Here is a 23,184-nt window from a genome sequence, read left to right on the forward strand (position 1 = left end):
CCTTCCCTGTCAGATGTGCCCCCACCTGCTGTGTAAGTGAGCTGTAGACCAGGGGTAGGCAACCTATGGCACACGTGCCAAAGGCAGCATGTGAGCTGATTTTTCAGTGGCACTCATGCTGCCCAGGTCCTGGCCACCGGTCCGGGGGGCTCTGCATTTTAAATTAATTTTAAATGAAGCTTCTTAAACATTTTAAAAACTTTATTTACTTTATATACAACAATAGTTTAGTTATATATTATAGACTTATAGAAAGAGACCTTCTAAAAACATTAACATGTATTACTGGCACACGAAACCTTAAATTAGAGTGAATAAATGAAGAGACTGCACACCGCTTCTGAAAGGTTGCCGGCCCCTGCTCTAGACAGAGCTAGCTCTCTATCACACCACTCCATGTCAGCCCCAAGCCTGTTTAAAGCCTTGAGGCCTGCAGTCAGAACTGATCCCCACTCAGCGCATCGTTTGGAGTAATCCTCAATTCTGACATATTAGTTGTCCTTTATAGAGCACCTTGCCTTTCAAAGTAACTCCCAGCCTTATAACCATATATGGAAAGTGCCTCAACCATCACTGAACTGCAGCCACCTCTGAGTGGAAAGTGGCAGCTGTTTAGCAGTACTACACAGCAGAAAGGGAAGGAGAAAAGCCTGTGGAGCTGAAACAATAGGTGGACTTGAGGGAGGCAGGATGTAATTGCCCAGACTGATCAGGATAGTAAGACTAACACTTCTAGGAATGTAGGTATTGCCAGATCGGATCAGACCTGAGGCCCATCTAGTCCAGTATCACTAACACTAACCAGCACCAGCTGCTTCAGAGGAAGGTGTAAGAACCCATAGAAGCAGACCTGAAATAATCTGTCCCCCATTAGGTCTCACTCTGGTCTCTAAGGGCTTGTCTACACTACCACTTAAAACCATGTAAATTACCTTGCTCAGGGCTGTGAAAAAGCCACCCGGGGAGCGATGTAATTTACATTGACTTAGCGCTGATGTGGACACCACTTTAAGTCAGCAGGAGATGCTCTCCCAGTAACATAGCTTCCGCCTCTCATTTGAGGTGGAGTAATCATGCCGACGGGCTAAGTTCCCTCTAAGCTATGCAGCCACACAGCTGCCCACACCCCCGGCTGAAGCCCTCAGCCCCCACTCCACCCCAACCTTCTGCCCCAGGCCGGAGCCCCTCATCCCTTGCCCCATCCCAGAGCCCACACCCCCAGCTGGAGCCCTCTTCTGCCCCAGCCCTAAACCCCGCATCTGCAGCCCCACCCCAGAGCCTGCACCCCGAGCTGGAGCTCTCACCCCCCCAGCACCCCAACCCTCTGCTCTGAGCCCCCTCCCACACTCCAAACCCCTCAGCCGCACCACAACGCATGAATTTGATGTGCACCAATATGAAGGTCATGTGTCACACATCCCCTTCACATTGGTGCACATAACAAAATTCATTCCGCACATGGATGGGACAAATTAGACGGCTCACTCCCATTGACATAGCACATCTTCAGCGATGCACTACAGTGGTGTAGCTGTGCTGGTGTAGCACAGGAGTATAGACTAGCCCTAATAGTTAGAGATTGGTTTAAGCCCTGAAGCAGGAGGTTTAATATCCCTTCCAGTATGTTTATCATTAATTTTGATGATCATTCTGGCTATTCTTATCCATATAAATGTCCAATCTCTTTTTGAATCGTGCTAAATTCTTTGCCTCAATGACCTCCTATGACAGTGAGTTCCACTGCTGAGTGAAAAAGTACAGGGTGTCCTTTCAGTTGAGAAGTTGCTGCCTTTCATTTTCCTTGGCTACCCCCTTGGTCTTGAATTACAAGACTTGGAGCCTCTGTTCTACCTGTTCACCTTCACTAGACCATTCATTAGTTTATATACTTTTATCTTATCCCATTTTCTTCATCCCCTTTCTCAGGCAAACAGTCCAAATCTCTTCAATCTCTCTTCCTCCAGAACCCAAATTCTCTTAGAAGGTTATCCATCCAAGTGCTTGCCAAATGCAATGCTGCTTAGCACTTCAGCTATGACATGAGTGCTGCCCATGGTCTCTGTTAGTATGTGAGGAGTTGATCTGGTTGAAAATTTTCTAATGACTGTGGTTTTTAACAGAAAATTGTTTTTTAATTAAACAAATATTTTTGTGAGAAGTTTGCTTTCCACAGGAAATTTTGACACCCTCCCTTCCAAAAAAACCCCTGAACACCCCAAACCTGAAATATTTCAATTTGGAAATGCTGTCGTAGTGCTTCGTAGGAGAAGACGTTTGGTTGCTTTATGTCCCTATTCTCTGCTATGATCTAAGCTTCCCAGCTGTACCGTACATCTCCCATGATGCACCATGGCCAGGGAGTTCTCTAATGCACTGCAACCCTTCTCCAAGAGGGAAAGTATGGTGCATCAAGAGAGGTATAATTAACTAAGAAGCTCAACCTGTGGAAGACAATGGAAGCATGAGGCATCCCAAACTACAACTCCATGGTAGAATTTCTGAACTGAAGTATTTCAGGCATTGGCTGAAATTTTTCACTATTTAAATTTTCACTTGAAAAAAAAATCAATTTTCTGTGGAAGATTTAGAGAGAAAAGATTTTTCTTCATCAAAAACTTCCAGGAAAAAGCCTAATTTTCCAGCCAGCTCCACCGAGGAGTTCATGCAGATAGAGACGATGTGTGGTTGGCTGCAGGGAGTAGTCGCTAGTACTGATACTGGAAGCCATGCAGCATGGATGAGTGCATATTCTCATCAGCACTTACCTGTGGTGCAAAGCTTAGAGTATGTCTACACTACAGGATTATACCGATTTTTACAGAAACCAGTTTTTTTAAACAGATTGTATAAAGTTCAGTGCACATGGCCACACTAAGCACATTAATTTGGAGGTGTCCGTCCATGTACCGAGGCTAGCATCGATTTCCGGAGCATTGCACTGTGGGTAGCTATCCCATAGTTCCCGCAGTCTCCCCCGCCCATTGGAATTCTGGGTTGAGATCCCAGTGCCTGATGGGGCAAAAAACATTGTCACTGATGGTTCTGGGTACAGCCTCACCCCTCCCTCCGTGAAAGCAGCAGCAGACAACCGTTTCGCTCCTTTATTCCTGGGTCAACTGTGCAGATGCCATACCATGGCAAGCATGGCCCCTGCTCAGCTCAAGACAGCAATCATGGAGGTTTTAAACACGTCGTGCATTCTCGTGCAGTCTATGCTGAACCAGGACCTGCAAAACCAGGCGAGGAGGAGGCGGCTATGGCAGAGCGGTGACGAGAGTGATGAGGACATGGACACAGAATTCTCTCAAACTGCGGGCCCCGGCACTTTGGAGATCATGCTGGTAATGGGGCAGGTTCCAGCCGTTGAACACTGATTTTGGGCCTGGGAAACAAGCACAGACTGGTGGGACCACATAGTATTGCAGGCGTGGGACGATTCCCAGTGGCTGTGAAACTTTCACATGCGTAAGGGCACTTTCTTGGAACTTTGACTTGCTTTCCCCTGCCCTGAAACCCACCAGAATACCAAGATGAGAGCAGCCCTCACAGTTGAGAAGCAAGTGGCAACAGCCCTGTGGAAGCTTGCAACGCCAGACAGCTACCGGTCAGTTGGGAATCAATTTGGAGTGGGCAAATCTACTGTGAGGGCTGCTGTGATGCAAGTAGCCAAAGCAATCACTAAGCTGCTGCTACGAAAGGTTGTGACTCTGGGAAATGTGCAGGTCGTAGTGGATGGCTTTGCTGCAATGGAATTCCCTAACTGTGGTGAGGCGATTAGATGGAACCCATATCCCTATCTTGGCACCGGAGCACCAGGGCACCCAGTACATAAACCACAAGGATACTTTTCAATGGTGCTGCAAGCACTGGTGGATCACAAGGGACGTTTCACCAACATCCACGTGGGATGGCCAGGAAGGGTTCATGACGCTCGTGTCTTCAGGAACACTACTCTGTTTAAACAGCTGCAGCAAGGGAATTACTTCCCAGACCAGAAAATAACAGATGGGGATGTTGAAATGCCTATAGTTATCCTGGGGGACCCAGCCTACCCCTTGATGCCATGGCTCATGAAGCCATACACAGGCAACCTGGACAGTAGGCAGGAGCTGTTAAACTACAGGCTGAGCAAGTGCAGAATGGTGGTAGAATGTGCATTTGGATGGTTTAAAGGCGCACTGGCGCACATTACTGACTCGCTCAGACCTCAGCCAAACCAATGTCTCCATTGTTATTGCTGCTTGCTGTGTGCTCCACAATCTCTGTGAGAGTAAGAGGGAGACCTTTATGGTGGGGTGGGAAGCTGAGGCAAATCACCTGGCCACTGATTACGCGCAGCCAGACACCAGGGCGATTAGAAGAGCACACCAGGAAGCGGTGCGCATCAGAGAAGCTTTGAAAACCAGTTTCATCACTGGCCAGGGTACAGAGTGACTGTTGTGTTTGTTTCTCCTTGATGAACCCCCCTCCCCTCCTTGATTGATTCATTCCCTGTAAGCAACCCACCCTCCCCCTTCCATTACAGCTTGCTTAAGGAAATAAAGTCACTATCATTTAAAAATATGTATTCTTTATTAATTCATTATAAAAAGAGGGAGAGAACTGACAAGGTAGCCCAGGTGAGGTTTGAGAGAAGGATAGGAGGGAAGGAAAAGGCCACTAAAACAATTTCAAAGTAATGACAGCCTTTTGGTTGGGCTGTCCACTGGGGTGGAGTGGGTGGGTGCATGGAGCCTCCTCCCACGCAGTCTTACATGTCTGGGTGAGGAGGTTATGGAACATGGTGAGGGGGGAGGGTGGTTTTCCGGGGGCTGCAGCAGCACTCTGTGATCCTGCTGCCGTTCCTGAAGCTCCATCAGATGCCGGAGCATGTCAGTTTGATCATCATGCCGCCTCTGATCTTCCTGCTGCCACCTCTCATCTCGAGAGTCTCTCCTCTCCTCACGTTCACTGGCATCTTTCCTGTACTTTGGTACCACGTCCTTCCACTCATTCAGATGAGCTCTTTCATTGAGGGTCACTTCCATGATTTCCGAGAACATTTCATCTCATGTCTTTTTTTTCCGCCGCCTTATCTGAGAGGGAGGCTTGAAAAATTTGCAGCTGCAGGAGGGAGGGGAAAAAAGGGAGAGAAGTATTTAAGAAGATACAATTTACATAACAATGGTTATACTCTTTCACAGTGAACAACACTATTCACCTTACATAGCACATGTGATTTCAGTACAAGGTCGCATTTTGCATCTTAATATTGAGTATCTGCGGCTTTGGTGTTAGAGATCACAGACTCAGGTCCGGGCAGCAGAATTTGGCTTGCATGCGGCCATGGCAAGCCATTGTCTTTCGGCTTCTGCAGTCTTCATATATCCAGCGGCCTCCTTTCCCAAATAGCAAGCAAAGCCCGTTGAGTGCTGCTTCTTTCCTGTTAACGTGCAGCACCAGAACCCCCCGCCATCCAATTATCTGGGACGAGCGCTTTACCCCTCCCCCCACCACGTGGCTGGTATCATGGAAGATCCCTGCTAACCACACCGCGTGGCTGGTAGCAGGGAAGATCCCTGCTAGCCAAACGCAAAAAAGCTCAGCGTCAGTCACCCCTCTCCTCCCCCTGCTTGGCTAACTGCAGGGAAGGATTTCTTTTCAGCCATAGGCAAACAGCCCAGTAGGAATGGCCATCTCTGTCCCCTTAATTAAATTCCCATATTTCAATCAGGTTACCATGAACGATGTCACTCTCCTGAGGATAACGCAGTGAGATAAAGAACGGATGTTGCTTGAATGCCAGCAAACATCGGGACCATACACTGCTAGGCTTTGTCATGCAATGATACCAGATTACTTGCTACATGCATGGCATGTCAAGTGTCCTACCATAGGGGACGGAATAAGGCTGCCCTGCCCAGAAACCTTCTGCGAAGGCTTTTGGAGTACCTCCAGGAGAGCTTCATGGAGATGTCCCTGGAGGATTTTCGCTCCATCCCCAGACATGTTAACAGACTTTTCCAGTAGCTGTACTGGCCGCGAATGCATCTCAAGTCCTCAGGGAAAATTAATCATTAAAAATGCTTGCTTTTAAACCATATTTTATATTAACAAAGGTACACTCACCAGAGGTCCCTTCCATGGTTTCATTGTCTGGGATAGTGGCTTGGGAGGGCTGAGAGGGCAGTTCCGTCAGGCTGAGAAAAAGCTCCTGGCTGTTGAGGAGAATGGAGTGCTGTGTAGTTCTCTGCAAGCTCGTCCTCCTCTTCCTCCTCCTCCTCATCTTCCCTGTCTGCAGAATCCTCAGGCATGGCTCAGATTACCCCCACCTCAGAATCCACGATCAGGGGTGGGGTAGTGGTGGCGGACCCCCCGTAGAATTGCATGCAGCTCAGAGTAGAAGCGGCATGTTTGCGGCCCTGTCCCAGACCTTCCTTTTGCTTCTTTGGTTTTCTGGTAGGCTTGTCTGAGCTCCTTAACTTTCACACAGCACTGTAGTGAGTCCCTGGTGTGGCCTCTCTCCATCATGGCCTTGGAAATTTTTCCAAATGTTTTTTCATTTTGTCTTTTGGAACGGAGTTCTGTTAGCACGGAATCCTCTCCCCATATAGCGATCGGATCCAGTACCTCCCGCGCAGTCCATGCTGGAGCTCTTTTTCGATTCTCAGGCTGCATAGTTACCTGTGCTGATGAGCTCTGCACGGTCACCTGTGCTGATCAGCTCTCCACGCTGGGCAAACAGGAAATGAAATTCAAAAGTTCTAGGGGCTTTTCCTGTCTACCTGGCCAGTGCATCCGAGTCCAGATTGCTGTCCAGAGCTGTCACAATGGTACACTGTGGGATAGCTCCCGGAGGCCAATACTGTCGAATTGCGGCCACACTAACCCTTATCCGAAATGGCAATACCGATTTCAGCGCTACTCCCCTCATCGGGGAGGAGTACAGATATCGGTATTAAGAGCCCTTTATATCGATATAAAAGGCTTCATTGTGTGAACAGGCAGCGTTAAATTGGTTTAACGCTGCTAAATTCAGTATAAACTCATAGCGTAGACCAGGCCTTAGAGTACAGAAGGAAAGAGCGTCATCTCACCTCTCCTTGTTGGGTCACTTCAGAGAGCCTTTTGGCCAGGGAAAGAAGCCATTTTTCCCATGACAAATAATTAGATTTAAATTAAAGAAAAAAAAGTGACCTTTATGTTAAAAAGTGCCTGACTGTGGAAAGAGAGGTGTCGTGGTGATGCTCTTGTGCAAGTACCTGACATGGAGAAACAGAGTAAACAAGTCTTCAGTCCATCCAAGAATGTGGGCTCCTCCCTGCTCTATAGCACACCAGGGCTGCATTTCTTCAGGGACCAAATTCATTCAAGACACGTCTCTGCAGCACCCTGGGAGTGTACTGTGAGACATCTCATCTAGTCTATTGCTGCCCCTCTTTGGACACCAGCCTCGTCCCACCGGCAAACAGTATCAGAGGCAGGGTCTTGCACGTTGGCTTCCCACTGAATTAGAAACCAGGGACATGGAGTCAGGCTGTGCTTGAGATGCTCTTGTTTTATGTACACACACAAACCGATCCCAAGATGATATGGTTAAACATCATGCAGGGCAACCTCTTCTTCCAGAAATTTGCTAGCTACAGATATCTCCAGTGATTGGACACTAGATGTGGAGGGCTCTGAGTTACTACAGAGAATTTTTTCCCAGGTGTCTGGCTGATGGGTCTTGCCCACATGCTCAGGGTCCAACTGATTGCCATATTTGGGGCTCAGAAGGAATTTTCCTCCAGCTCAGATTGGCAGAGGCCCTGGAGAGTTTTTCACCTTCCTCTGCAGCATGGGGCACGGGTCACCTGCAGGTTTAAACTAGTGTAAATGCTGGATTCTCTGTAACTTGACATCTTTAACCCATGTTGTGAGGACGTCAGTAACTCAGCCAGAAGTTAGGGGTCTGTTACAGGAGTGGATGGATGAGGTTCTGTGGCCTGCAAAGTACAGGAGGTCAGACTAGATGATCATGATAGTTCCTTCTGACCTTCAAGTCTGTGAGTTCCAGCCAAACTTCAATGTCTGGTTCCCAAGGAGCAACTGTGCCTCAGGAATTGACTCTAGTCAGAGCCCACGGCAGGTGGCAAACTGTCCTGCTGCTCTCCCAGCTGCCTCTCTCCCCAGCTTGTCTCTCGACAAAAACCTAACACAGCATGTCTTCCCAAGAGTCAAATGACAAAAAAGAACTTGCATGACTATGTGTAAGAGAGCCACTCCATGACACCTGCTAGGCCATTGTCTTTGTAGGCAGCATGGCCTAGGGCACAGGCAGCTAGACTAAGACTCAGGAGACCTCAAGTCTAGTCCTGGCTCTTTCACTGACCTGCTCTGGGACCTTGGGGAAGTCACTTTGTCTTCTCAGTCTGTGTCTATTTTAGATTGTAAGCTCTTGGGGACAGGGGCCATTTCTCACTAGGTGTATGTACGGGACCGAGCACAGTGGGGCCCTTAGCTTAATTGGTATTGAGCTGCTACTGGAATAATAATCATAACTGCCTCTAATGCCACCAGCACCATAGTATTCCTAGGCTTTTAATCCCCAGCGCAGTTAAAATTAGTCTCCCCTTTTCTTTAACACCCCTTCTGTACCTCAGATAATCAGAATTTGAGTGCCTGTCTTAATCCGCCTCTCTGAGCACTGCGGGGGTGATGTGCCTGTTTTGTAACACCAGAGCCCATTGCTGTTTAGGCAGACAAAGGCCAGCAGCTAATGCTTCAACCTTCTTGCTTTTGGAGCTTGGATCTAGGCACCCTCAAGTTCCTGAGGTCCTTACTCGCATTGGGCTAAGGGCCAGATTTTAAAGGTATTGAGGTGGCAGAGCACTCCACCAGGCGAAACGCCCATTGACTTCACTGTCCTAGTTATAGACTGAGCAGGGATTGAGTGAGAGCCTCAGGATTCGAGAATGCACCCACTGGAACACACTCTTGCTGCACTGTGCTATCTATCCGTTCCCTGTGTTATACGCAGCAGGCTTCGCCTTAGTAGAGTTCCTTTTAATCTCCTTATGTCTGGTCTATATGACCGAGTTAGGTTGAGGCAAAGCAGTTTATGTCAATCTGACTAGGGTAGTGTCTACACTTACATTTCGCTCCTGCCAATGTAACTGCCTGGCAGTTAACTGCCTGCCAACTTAACTCCACCTGCACAAGCGGCATAGAGTCAAAGTCGATGTAGTTAGGTCAGCGCAGTGTCAGTGTAGACGCTGCATTGCAGACATTGACTGTTACTGGCTTTCAGGAGCTGTCCCACAGTGCCCCACGCTGACAGTACAATTGATAAACGCACCACCAACAGTAGGAGCAAAGTGTAGACACGCACAAGCAATGTAGTTACTGTGGGGCTGTATGCCAACATAAATTAGATCAGCATAATTTTCTAGTATAGACATGGCCTTAGTCTAACGTAAGAGGCTTCCCTGAACTGCTCCAAACCAACTCACACTTCTCTTACCAATGTTGCCAAGTTCTGCCCTGATATTATCATGAGCCTTGAAGTATTTGTGGTTTGTTTGTTTTTTGTAAGGTCCCAGCAGTTGAAGTCTTGGGATTAGAGGAGAGACTCGGCTCTCCTCTTTTAAAAGGAGGCACCTTTCTAGTTCTTGTGGTTGTAGAGAAAAGCTGGAAAATGTAGCCTGTAAAGAATAAAAAAGGAAAATAAGCAGGACACCAAAGCTATTATTTCAAATATCTCTTGATTTTTAAGCCAACTGTCATGATTTTGGGGGGCCTGACTCTCAATTTTTGAATGCTTGGGGTTTGCCACATTATTTGTCAGAGGTGTAAGATTGACAGTACTGGAGACGCAAGTCATCTATTCCTCAACGCAACTGACCCAATGGCAGCAATGTCAAGGTAAAGTTCCCTGCATTGACCTTAGCCCATTTCTAGGGAAACTGCCTCTGTGGGTAAGACAGTGATTCCATTGCCCAATCCCATACAGTGCTTGGTCTCTCCTTGTCACTCCGAATAGCCCTGCGCTGCGGCTGTGAACCTATGCAGGGGCCAGGACAGCATACCGGCACTGCCTTCCTGCGGTGTGTTTCTCAGAGCACTGTCGCCTTGCAGTGCATGGCAGCCTCTTTTCCTGGTTTGGTACATAGGTGACTAATTGGGCCACTGGAGAGTTACTTTGTAGTGTAGTTTATAGTTATTTGCAGTAACGCTGCAGGATCCTTTGGGGTTTGCAGTGGATGCAGATGATGTTGATTTGCAACAGTATATTGCAAGGACACGGCACTGGGAGGCAAGTGGTCCTGACAAGCTGTCAGGCAGCACAGATTACAGCTCAGGGACACAGTGCACTGGGATGCAGATGACCCTGATATGCAGCAGGGCAGTATTCTGCGGTACATCTTCTCATTCTGGCTGACCAGTGAGGAAAGTTACTTCCATAGCTCGGATCCCCCCAGTAAGACCAGTCACTCACATCTGTAGGCTGGTAGCATAGGCAGCTCAGGTGCAGCAGCCGACCATGGTGATGAGACATTTGGCCAGTGAGTATTGTAGAAATCCATGTTTTTACCCACAAGCATCAACATTTATAAGATTATTGTAACATCATGAGATTTTCAATAAATGTTGTTGTGGGGGGTGGGTCTTTGCCTTCTGGTTTCTGAACCTTTAGGGTGCACTGAGGACACGTTTGCAAGCCTTTCTCCTCAGCAATCAGAGCTAGAAATGTTTTAAAGAAACAAAAGCTGAGATTCTCATGCAATCACCTGACTCTGGGAGCTGGGGCTGTAAGAAAAACACCAACTGTTCTGAGACTAGTGATAACATCGTGAGAGTTAGCAACATAAATGCCTGAGATTGTGAGACAAGGTGGGTGAGGTAATATTTTTTATTGGACCTATTTCTGTTGGTGAGAGAGACAAGCTTTCGAACTTACACAGAGCTCTTCTTACACAGAGAGGTCTGGGAAAGGTACTGAGAGTGTCACAGCTAAATATAAGATGGAACAGATAATTTAGCATTAGTAGTTAGCACATATTCTAAGGGACCATTCAAGGTAAAGTGACCTGTTAACAGCCCTATAGTCACAGGACAAAAAGGGGGGTTAGTGGGTTACACATTGTTGTAATAAGCCATAAATCCAGTGTCTTTATTAAAACCATGATTTTTAGTATCTAGCAAAGTTATGAATTTACGCTCCCAGGCTCATCTTTTGAAGGTGTTATGCAGGTTTCCTTTGAGGGTGAGGACTGAGAGGTCAGATATAAAGTGATTGCTTTTCAGGCCATGGCTACACTAGGGAGTTGCAGCGCTGGTGAGGGGGTTACAGCGCTGCAACTTAGGATGTGGCCACACTTGCAAAGCACGGCCAGCGCTGCAACTCCCTGGTTGCAGCGCTGGCTGTACACCCGGTCGAGCCTCGGGTGTAGCGATTCCAGCGCTGGTGATCCAGCGCTGGTCAGCAAGTGTGGACACCCACCAGCACTTTTATTGACCTCCGGGGTATAAGGAGGTATCCCAGCATACCTTTTAAGCCTCTCTGGTAATCCTGCACACTCCACTGCCCTGGGCTCAGCTGACCCCACCTTTAAATGCCCCGAGAATTTTAAAAATCCCCTTCCTGTTTGCTCAGCCAGGTGTGGAGTGCAATCAATCAATCAATCAATCAGCGACCATGCCTCCACGCCCTAGACGAGCCCCAGCATGGAACAGTTCCGAGCTGCAGGACCTCATCAGTGTTTGGGATGAGGAAGCTGTGCAAGCACAGCTGCGCTCCAGCCGGAGAAATTATGATATCTATGGGCAGATATCACAGTCCTTGCTGAGAAGGGGCCATGAACGGGACGCGTTGCAGTGCAGGGTAAAAATTAAGGAGCTGCGCAGTGCTTACTGCAAAGCCCGTGAGCGAAATCGCCGCTCAGGAGCTGCCCCCACGACCTGCCATTTTTACAAGGAGCTGGATGCCATACTTGGGTGTGACCCCACTGCCAATCCTAGGAGCACGATGGAGAGTTCAGAGCAGGGAGAAGTGGGGGAGGGTGTAGAGGAAGCCGAGAGTCAGGCTACTGTGGTGGAGGGAGACACCCCGGAGTCCCAGGAGGCATGCAGCCAGGAGCTCTTCTCAAACCAGGAGGAGGCTAGCCAGTTGCAGCAGCTGGAAGTTGCTGGTGAGGAAGAAGCAGAGGAGCGTGCTCGGGGTAAGCAGATTTTTATGTTTTGGGAGAGGACGGTTTGGGTTATGGCTGCCTGCATGCATGCCTAAACGTGGAATAGCCCATTGATTTGCTCTATCACGTCTCTGTAATCTGCCTCGGTAATTTCTTGAAAAGTTGCAGCCAGAGCGTGGGCAATGTGCTTTCGCAAGTTTATAGGGAGAGCCACCGTGGTCCTTGTCCCAGTCAGGCTAACTCGTCCGATCCACTGTGCAGCGAGGGGTGGGGGTACCATGGCTGCACACAGGCAAGCTGCATAGGGGCCAGGGCGGAATCCACATTGCTGTAGAAGACCCTCCGTCTCTTCCCAGGTAACACGCAGCAGTGATATATCTGGCAGTAGGAAACCCTGTTGAGAATTTAGGGATACTTGAGTGCAGGGCACCAGGTTCGTGGTCCCCCCCCCAGCCCCGCGGTGCATTCCGGTCTCCCCACCCCCTTCCAGCACGTAGCCAGCCCCACGGTGCGCTCCGGTCTCCCCACCCCCTTCCAGCAGGTAGCCAGCCCCGCGGTGCACTCCGGTCTCCCCACCCCCTTCCAGCAGGCAGCCAGCCCCGCAGTGCATTCCCCCCCCTCACCAGCAGGCCGGCAGTTCCGCAGACCGCCCCCCCGGCCAGCAGCTCGCCAGCTTCATGTTCCCTACTGTCCCCTGTGCAGGCCACCAGCTACCTCCTCTACCCAGTGCAGATAAACCCCAGTGAGCCATCAGTCAGTTCCCCCTCCCAGGTGAAGTCGGGGCAGAAACACTCACCCCATTTCTCGCCATGCCTTCGCTTCCCTGGCCTCTCTGTGTTATGTTAGGTATGTGGGAATGATGCTACAAAAAGTCTACAAACTCCTTCACTGTGTGATAATAAACAATGTAGCCTCTGTGTATTACATGTTTCTATCTATGTTTTTTTTAGTGACCTTGACTAATGCAGCCGGATCACCGGCCTCACGTCGGTTGCAGAACTTGAGAAAAAATCCACAAAAATCAAAAGAGGAGTTGATCAAAGCAGTTATGAATCACTACAACAGAGAAAGTAGGAAGACGCAGGAATGGAGAGAGAAAATGTATGAGTGGAGGCAAACACAAAGCAGGAGAAAGGAATTGGCTACCAAAAAAACATCAAAGCACATGATATGCCTCCTGGCTCGCCAAACTGACTCTTTCGAGTCTCTCGTAGCCATGCAGGCAGATCTGTACCGTGGTAACCCACACCCCTCCCAAAGCTCTCTTTCTTATTCCCCAGTATTTGCACAAAACACCTTTCTCCAGCAGCCAGTTTCTTATTACCCCCAGCTGCCCCCAACACCTGTACGATCACCTACCAGCCCTGATAACTACAATTCTTACCCTGTGCACTCCAACCCCATTACTCTGCAGCATAGTAATACTGAAGTGCAGCAGACATTGAACAGTAATCCAAACAGGACATATTCAAACCTCTGAATGTACAGTCCACCACCCTAACCCCCCTGGCCTTTATGTACTGTACTTTGAATAAAGGATTTTATGGCTTTTACAATACGTTTTATTATTGCAGGAAGTGGTAAATACTGTACCCCAAGGTAGAAAGGAGCACAGCAAAGGCACCAAACATTACTGTTGGCTCTCAGCATCAAATTGCTCCCTTAAGGCATCCCTAATCCTTGAAGCCCTTTCCTGGGCCTCTCTAGTAGCCCTGCTCTCTGGCTGTGCAAATTCATCCTCTAGGCGTCGAACCTCGGAGGTCCATTCCTCACTGAATCTTTCACCCTTCCCTTCACAAATATTATGGAGGGTACAGCACGCGGATATAATAGCGGAGATGCTGCTTTCCCCCAAATCTAGCTTCCCATAAAGACACCTCTAGCGGGCTTTCAAACGGCCAAAAGCACACTCCACAGTCATTCTGCACCGGCTCAGCCTGTAGTTGAACCGTTCCTTGCTCCTGTCAAGCTTCCCTGTATACGGTTTCATGAGCCAAGGCATTAAGGGGTAAGCAGGGTCTCCAAGGATCACAGTGGGCATTTCGACGTCCCCTACTGTGATCTTGCGGTCTGGGAAAAAAGTCCCGGCCCTCAACTTCCTGAACAGGGCACTGTTCTGAAAGATGCGTGCATCATGCACCTTTCCAGGCCATCCTGAGTAAATGTCAGCGAAACGCCCACGGTGATCCACAAGCACTTGCAGAACCACGGAGAAATACCCCTTGCGATTAACGTACTCTGATGCCAGGTGGGGTGGTGACAGAATAGGAATATGCATCCCATCTATTGCCCCTCCACAGTTAGGGAAACCCATTTGTGCAAAGCCATCCACAATGTCCTGCACGTTCCCCAGAGTCACAGTTCTTTTTAGCAGGGTGCAATTAATGGCTGTGCAAACTTGCATCAGCACCATTCCAACGGTGGACTTTCCCACTCCAAACTGGTTCGCCACCGATCGGTAGCTGTCTGGAGTTGCCAGCTTCCAGATTGCAATAGCCACCCGCTTCTCCACTGGCAGGGCAGCTCTCAATCTCGTGTCCCTGCGCCGCAGGGTAGGGGTGAGCTCAGCACACAGTCCCATGAAAGTGGCTTTTCTCATCTTAAAGTTCTGCAGCCACTGCTCGTCATCCCAGGCTTGCAGGACGATGTGATCCCACCACTCAGTGCTGGTTTCCCGAGCCCAAAGGCGCCGTTCCACGGTGCTGAGCACGTCTGTTACTGCCACAAGCAATTGAGCATCAGGCGTTTCAATATCATCGTCTGACTCCTCACTGTCACTTTGGAGCTGAAGGAATAGCTCCACTGCCATGCGTGATGTGCTGGCAACATTCATCAGCAAGGTCCTCAGCAGCTCAGGCTCCATTTGTAACAGAAATCTCAGAAATCGCGCTGCAGACTCACAATGCCGCCAAACTGCTCGGAATGTGTAGCAAAGCACCACGGGGCGCTGGAACAGGAAGCGGAAAGACCCGCACACTTCCTTCCCCTTCCCACAAGCCAGAGCGTCAAAATGGGACGAGGTGCTCTGTGGGATAGCTGCCCACAATGCACCACTCCCAACAGCGCTGCAAGTGCTGCAAATGTGGCCACACTGCAGCGCTGGTAGCTGTCAGTGTGGCCACACTGCAGCGCTGGCCCTACACAGCTGTACGAACACAGCTGTAACTACCAACGCTGCAAAACTGTAAGTGTAGCCATGGCCTTTGTGAAAAGTCTTTACCCACAGGTGGTGTGGTGTGTTTGTCTCAGTTTTCCTGCGTGAGTTCATCTGAGAGCACAGTGATTGCCTGGTTTCACCCACATAGTTGCTATTGGGGCATTTAGTGCACTGAATGACGTACACCACATGTTGTGATAGGTATATGTAGGACCCCTGGATCTTGAAAGGTGTGTAGCAGTGGAGATTTGTCTGCAGGTTTTGGATCTGTTGTTCTGGCAAGGTCTGGTGCTGCTTTGTGTTGGGGTGCCTGGTCTGCAGGGAGCTTGCTTGTGATGATGAGTTTGGAGAGGTTGGGGGGCTGTTTGAAGGCCAGAAGAGGGAGTTCAGGAAATATTTCTTTCAGGATGGGGTCCCCATTGAGTATGGTTGTAGTATTTTGATACCCTGTATGGGTTCCAGTGTGGAGTGGTAGGTGACAGCTAAGGGTGTGCAGTCCTAGGGGGTTTTAGTTCTGAATTGAAGCAGGTTCTCTTGTATTATTTGGGTGGCCCATTCCATGACGCAATATAATTTTCTGATGGAGTGTTCTTGTCCGGTGAAGGCGGTTTTGAATGTGTTAAGGTCTATATCTCAGACTTTCTCTTTGGAGCACATTCTGTGGTATCTGAGTGCCTGGCTGTAGATGACCAATTTCTTGTTGTGTTTGAGGATGTTTACTAGATCTGTGAAGGTAGGTGTGGTGAGTTTCTTGTATATAGTTGTCTGTAGGATTCCATTGTTGAAATTGATCCTGTTGTGAAAGAAGTTGTTAGTGTGGGAGTGTTCCAGAGAGAGTTTAATGGATGGGTGCTGGTGACTGAAGTTGTGGTGGAAATCTATGAGAGTTTAAATCTTCTGTCTAGAGGATGAAAATATCATCAGTGTATCACAGGTATATCATTGGTTTTGTGGTGCATTTGTCCAGAAAGTCTTCTTCAAAGTGACCCATGAAGATATTGGTATACTGGGGAGCCATCCTAGTACCTATGGCTGTTCCCATGGTTTTGGACAAAGTATTTGAATATAAAATTGTTATGGGTGAGGATGACGGGGATGAGTTTGGTGATGTGTTTTTGGGGTGGAGAGCTGAGACTTGTCCATTGTCTTGTAAATATCTGAGGCAGGCAGCGATGTTGTCCTTGTGAGGGAGATGACAACTATGGTGACAAAGATAGTGTTCTGAGGGAGGTTGTTAATGTTGTAGTGTTTATGGAGGAAGACAGTTGTGTCCTAGAGGAAGCTGGCTCTGTGTGGGTTGAGTGGCCTGAAGGATGATTTCTAAGAGTCCTGACATTCCTTCAGTAAGATCGCTGTGGCCAGATATGGTGAGTCTGTCTGGGTTCCCTTGTTTCTGTACCTTGGGAAACATGTAGAAGGTCCCTGGGGGTGGCTTCTTGGGGGATGAGCTTGTACAGTTTCTCTTGAAGTTGTTTGGGGAATGATTTTATGATAACCTTAAATTCCTGGGTAAATTGTGGTGTGGAGTCTTTTGAGTACTTTTTAGTACGTGGTGTCGGAGAATCAACAATTGGCCTCATTAATGTAGTCATTGTGGTTGAGGACTACAATGGAGCCCCCTTTATCTGCTGGGTTCATCCTATCTGGTGGTCAGATTTCAGGGACTGCATAACTATCCTCTTGGCAGTGGAGAGACTGTTGTGGATGTCATGTTTGTCAAGGATTTTACAGTCAATATTTTCCCTGATATTTCCCCAATCAATGTAACGATCAAGTGTGTGACTTCATGGACTCTGTCCAGTCAGAGGATTCTTATTTCTTATGATTGTGGGGACGTGGTACTTGTGAAATTGTTGTGAAAGAATTTTTTAGGTGGAGTCAGCAGAAGAATTTTCCACATGTTAGTACAGTATAAGATTCTGTAGTGAGGCAGAAGTTAATTTCCCTTAGAGTACAGCTTATTCAGCTCCAGTTAGGGGTAGTCTTGATAAACTGATGTTCAGGTGTTGTGTAGATGTGGTAGATGGGGTAGATGTGGGTGCCATGGCTTCTCCAGATATGATGTTCTGTGGGTTGTGAAGTAGTTGTGGTTGGTTCCACTTTCTTTTTGTGCTTGATGGCTGTCATCAGGTTTTTTGGTAGTTGTTTTGGACTTCACATGATTTCCAAATACATTTCCTGATTCTCCCCCTACCCCCTTTGCAATGTGTGGGAGCATGTGGTGATTTCTTGTTTGAGGTGGCCCCTTCTGGAGTATGTGAGGTGCAGTAAGTGGTTCCTCAGTTTTTCTGAAGTCTATCTGCAGAGTTGTTCAGCACATTTGGAGTTGTATGTAGTGGTCAGAAGGTTGCAGATGGTAAGACCTCTGATTATTTTGTTTCTTGCATTTGCTCAGGAAGTAGATGTAGTTAATTTTTGCTTCCTTTTTCTTCATTTTGTAGTGTTTCGATTTTATGTGGGCAGTTCCAGGCTTGGCTGCTCAAACGCAGGGTAGGCAGCAGGGGCATATGTGTTATGGGGACAGAATGTGGTCCCTCCTTGCAGGACAGCTGCATCTGCCAGTATTGAAATGTCTCTGATTCAGCATAGCCTGTGGGTTGCTGTCCTCACACCTCACAAAGAGGAATCATCAGCAGTTGTTCATGGGTGGGGAGAAGCCTGACCTCACTCCAGTTCCTTTTCCTAGGTTTTTAATCTGTGGTGCCTAGGGATGCAAATGTTAGGATTTCATTTTCTGTGCCTGGGAGGCTGCTGTCACAGGACGCAGCTGCCTGGGCATGGAGCAGGGCAGATGCAGCGTAGTGCCAGAGGAGAGAGTACAGAGCGATCGCTCTTATGGAGGCCACACTTTGGTGCCATCTTGTTTGCTCCCCTTTAATGTAAAATAAAAGCCCTCCAGACCAAAATGACTGGAGAAAAGGAATGCCATGAAAGGGTGTGTGCCAGGAGCTCCCTTAAGGACTGAAGCACTATGGAAGGCAGCACAAAGGATCCTGGGATAGATATCAGAGGTGACACATGGATGGGGGCATGTGGGATCACGTGCCCCACCCCCAAACTTGCTGCTTGGCTTGTACTGAGCATGCTCAGTAACACTGCTGAAGCCAGTTGCCCTCACTCTGCTTCTCTCCCTCCCGCCCCTGCCCAGCAGTCCCCAGTCATCTCTGGATCTGCAGAGCAGGGATGGGCTGTGAAATGGACCTGATTTTATGCTATGCTCTCTTGGAAGCTAATGGGAGTGGAAGGTGCACAGCACGTCACATGGCCCCAGCCTAATTATAAGGCCTGGTGTGATGAAGGGGGAGAGCCCTCCTGCCGCTACTGTTGTGCATACAAAGGAGGAGTGAGACGTTGCCCTGTCGCCTATGATGAGCACTTCATTCCCAGCCAAACAACCTCTCCGAGCTGCCATAGGAGAACTTTCCACGGGCACCTGAATAATCAAAGGCACCTTTGATCGAGGTGCAGTGGCTGCAAGCAGGAGCTGGTGCCCAAGGCAGCTGGGAAGCAGCTTCCCTAGCACTGTAACTTTGCACCTCCTGCCACTTCTCCAACACTCGATCCCAGGCTGGTGGCTCTCTTGGCTCCCGTTGTCAGCAGCTCAGTGACATATTCCTCAGCTCTCCATAGAGCCCTGAATAGCTGCTGGCATCCAGCTCTCTGAGCCACCTGAATTACTCAGCACTGGAGAGACCTAGGGGGCGGGGCATGGACAGTTCCACAGGCCAACTCTCCAGCCCAGCAGGGATGAGGAAACCCCAGCACTTAATGCACATGGAGACTTGATTCACCTTTGACCCCTCAGTGAGGGCGGTCTCTGCAGGCCAAGGTTGGAATGTGGGAGGGCGTTTGGGGTGCAGGCTCCAGGAGGGAGTTTGGGTGCGGGAGGAGGCTCAGGGCTAGGGGTTGGGGTGCAGGAGTGGATGCGAGGTCCAGGCTCCAGCTGGGCCGTGCTTACCCTGGGCGGCTTCCAGAAGCAGCCGGCATGTCCGGCTCCTAGGTTCAGGGCAGCCAGGTGGCTCTGTGCATATCCATGCCTTCAGGCATCACCCCCGCAGCTCCCATTGGCCATGGTCCCCAGCCAATAGGAGCTGTGGAGTCGGTGCTCAGGGAGGGGCAGCGCGCAAAGACCCCCTGGCCACCCTGCACTTAGGAGCCGAACATGCTGGCCGCTTCCGGGAGCCATGCAGAGCCAGGGCATGTAGGGAGCCTGCCTTAGTCCTGCGGCGCCACCCACTGGACTTTGGCCTATTAAAATCTCCCGGGTTGCCTTTAATAGTCACCAGGAGATTGAGGCTGATTCCAGGAGAATCCTGGACAATCCAGGAGGGTTGGCAACCTACCATCTAGGAATGTCTAGAGCAGGGGTCCTCAATGCAGTGCCCGCAGGTGCATCTTAATGCACCCGCGTCCTGGCCCCCGGGAGAGCACCCACCGAAATGCTGCAGCGGTATTTTGGCGGGGACGCCTCTCGATGACAACGCTTGCCGTCAACAAGTGACGTCATCGAGAGGCGTCGCTCCCAAATTTTGGCCTGGACTACTCTCGATGACATCGCTTGTTGATGGCAAGCGACGTCATCGAGAGGCGTCACCGCTGAAATTCGGCGGCATTTCAGCAGGTGCTCCACCACCACAGTGGTCCTTCCGCTGGCACCCGCCAGCCAAAAAGATTGGGGACCACTGGTCTAGAGCTAGACTCCCCCTGACCTTATGGTGGTGAAAATGCAGAGGAACCCCACTGATCTCAGTGGGATCATCCATGATTTACACCAGTGCAACTGAGAGCAGAATCTGGCCCATCCTGAGTAACGCCTGTCCTCTTAGGCCTGGTCTACACTTGCAGTGTAGGGTATGTGCAGCTACAGGCAACAGTGAAAGGCTCCGGCAGCAAAGAGGCATAGCCTAGCAGCGTAGATGGGCAAGGCACTACTTGGGCATGTAGATACCTGTGTAGGGTACAAACCCAGGGGTTCGGGCCTGTCTGCCCTCTACTCGCCTACACAGTGCCTCATTGCTATTATCCCCAGGCTGGGGGGCTGCTCAGTGTCTGTACTCTGCACCGTGCTGTAAGAGCAGACCTACCCTGTGATTTTATAGATGGGGACCTGAGGCAGCTTTCTGGGGCAAGCACTGTCTGCTTGGTCCGTGTTTGTACAGCACCTAGCACAATGGGCTCCTGGTCCATGACTAGGGCTCTTAGGTGCTATGGTAATACAGATAAATAATTGGGTTCTTGTACCATACCCACATCTTAATGTCTGGGCACCTAGCACCTTGAATAGCATCTTATGCCACTGAAGTCAATGGACCAATCATGGAGTCAGATGCTACTCAGCATGAGCTAGGATCTGTCTCCAAGGCAGGAGAGGAATTACTGGCAGTGAGTCAGGGGTGTAAAGAGGAGTAATGGGGTGGAATTAAAGAAGGAGAAATTCAGTGCCTGATGCTACAAAGACTTATGCATGTAACTAACATTGCTCCCATGTGTAGGCCCATCCGAGTCAATGAGGCTGTTCAGAGGAGTAGTGTGTTTGCTGCTCAGCCCAAGGGCCCATCCTACAGTGAGATCTAGTCAACTATGGTTACTCTCCGAAGGGAAGCAGTGGCTGCCATAAGCACAGGGCTGTCCCTTCCCAGAGAAGCCAACCTGCCAGGTGTGTCCCAGACTGCTAGGTTGTGAGGACGAAGCTGCCACCTGGCCAAAGTAGAAGTGTATATGGATATATCTGGTCCACATGGGGAAATTAACCAGAACAGGTCTCCACATGGCTGCTCCATTCCAGAATAATTCTGGATTAATAATTCTTTATTCTGGAATATTAATACACTTCCAGAACATTTTTCTGAAATAAAATCACTTTCATTCCACAACATTGTCCAAAGAGGGAGCTATTCCAGTCACTTTCTCCATACCAACCAACCCTCAATTAAAAGAATTGAAAGAAAAGAGAATTTCACATACAGCACAACTCGCAGTCCTGAGCCTTCAGGAAACCACCACCGCCCAGGGGGCTGCCTGCAATGCTGCATCTAGGGACGCAACGCTGTCCTCTCCACAAGCCCATCTCTGGAATGATGGAGCTTCCCACCATACAGGGCTTTCGTGTTTGTTGATGATCAAGGGCCGGTAGCCTATGTGGCGAGGGGACAGGAATTTCATCTTGGGTGCCAGGGTCAGTGTTGATTTGTCTGGAAATGCCTTAATCAAGGAATCTAAGTCTAAATAGTGGAGGTGCCAACCCTTGCCAAGAGGTGTGTTTCTTTACAAAGCAGGAGAAATGTGAATGAGTGCTAATAGCACATGAGGAAAATAGAAGTGGGGAAATCAGCTGGTAGAAAGGTACGATCTAAAGAGTGACTACAAGGAGCGAGGGCGAGGTTAGATTGGATTATACAAAACAAGGCTTGGAAGGGCACTGGACTGGGAGCCAGGTGACATGGGTTCTATTCCTAGCTCAGTGACTGGGCAAGTCATTCAACCCGAGGAATAAACAGAGGCCCAAATACTAGAGGCCTTATTCAGCCCTTGCAGGGGCAGCACTTCCACGGGAGTGTGGCCTGAGTGAGGATTGCAAGTCTGAACCAGAAAACATCTGGGGAAGGTAAGGGCAGAGGCAGGGAGACCAGCCTGAAGGAAGGAAGGAGAGGGAGAAGAATATCACTAGTTAAATGAGATTAATGAGCACCACAAAAGTAGATGCCCTGGACAGCAGAGGGGGGTAACAGTGCAGTTCTGCTCCATTCCCCAGCCAGCACAGCCACCGGTAGCGCTGGTGTACCTTTAGCAATAAACCAGACTGGCTTAAAAATCCTGTTCAGCCAGGTCACGGTGTGAGTGGAAGGAAGGACTCTGGAGATCTGGCTTTGTCACCTGGCAAAGCCCAATGCTCCTTTTGCCAGCTGGACAAGACGCGGACAGAAAACAGGTCACACATTCTATTAAGGTTATGATCAAACCAGGATAGTGCCTGATGAACAGATGTCTTAATAAATGGTCAATCCGCTGTTACCAGTTGTTAGAGTCCAACAGTGGTTGCTTCTAACCATCCCGAACACCTCTTACCACTGTGCTTGTGGCCACTGAAAACACATGCTCCTCATGTCCGTAACATGCCTATAACAGCTAGTAATCCTGTATTAACCCTCTATAAGCCATGTATAGAGGGTATCGTTTTATGAAGTGTATCCTGGGATGGTCTTTAACTGTGTGCACGCCCAGTACCTTGCACCCATGGGGCTCTGATATCAGCTGAGAACCCAGATGCAAACGGAATACAAAGAATGACCATAATTCCTTGCTGTGAATACAGTGACTGTGATGGCCACTTCTCTGTGTACCAAAATATGGTATAAGGATGGCCCAGGGGTTGGGGCACTGGCCTGAGACCTGAATTCAATTCCCCGCTCTGTCACAGATTTCCCATGTGATCTTGGGCAAGTCACTTAGGCCCTGGTCCACAAAGGTACTTACATTTCTAACTTGCATTGATTTCATGGAAGATAAGAGTCTAAATACCTTTGAGAATCTGAGCCTCAGTTGCTCTGTGCCTCAGTTTCCCCTCTGTAAAGTGGGAGATGATAACACTGCCCTACCTGCCAGCAGTGTGCGGTGGGTAAATACATTCATCCATGTGAAGTGCTTAGATGTCGTGGTAATGGGGCTGCAAAGGAGCTAAGATGGAACTTGTTTCTACAAGCAGATCCCTTTCAGTAACTGGGGAACCCTGAGCTGCTTTCAGACTCTCCAAAGAGAGAAAGCCCAGCAGGCAGCTGATCCCAGCACTCTCCAGGCTCAGCAGGACACACTCGGCATGGAGAAGGCAGAGAAATGTTTAACATTTGCTCACACTGCTCCTTTAATCCTAGACCGTGA

General features: G+C 49.2%; 2 protein-coding genes across 2 annotated transcripts in view; both read left to right on the plus strand.

The window, feature by feature from the left end:
* Positions 1-23,184, plus strand: part of SCD (stearoyl-CoA desaturase) — an 870,279-nt gene that overhangs the window by 723,296 nt on the left and 123,799 nt on the right. The gene's annotated exons all lie outside the window — the stretch shown is intronic.
* LOC127054280 (zinc finger and SCAN domain-containing protein 29-like) lies at positions 11,266-12,540 on the plus strand. Its single transcript, XM_050960362.1, has 2 exons — positions 11,266-12,182; positions 12,509-12,540. The coding sequence occupies exons 1-2, from the start codon at positions 11,660-11,662 to the stop codon at positions 12,523-12,525; spliced, it is 540 nt and encodes a 179-aa protein (XP_050816319.1). The 5' UTR covers positions 11,266-11,659; the 3' UTR covers positions 12,526-12,540.

Source organism: Gopherus flavomarginatus, chromosome 6 (genome assembly GCF_025201925.1).
Source record: "Gopherus flavomarginatus isolate rGopFla2 chromosome 6, rGopFla2.mat.asm, whole genome shotgun sequence".
Lineage (NCBI taxonomy): Eukaryota > Metazoa > Chordata > Testudines > Testudinidae > Gopherus > Gopherus flavomarginatus.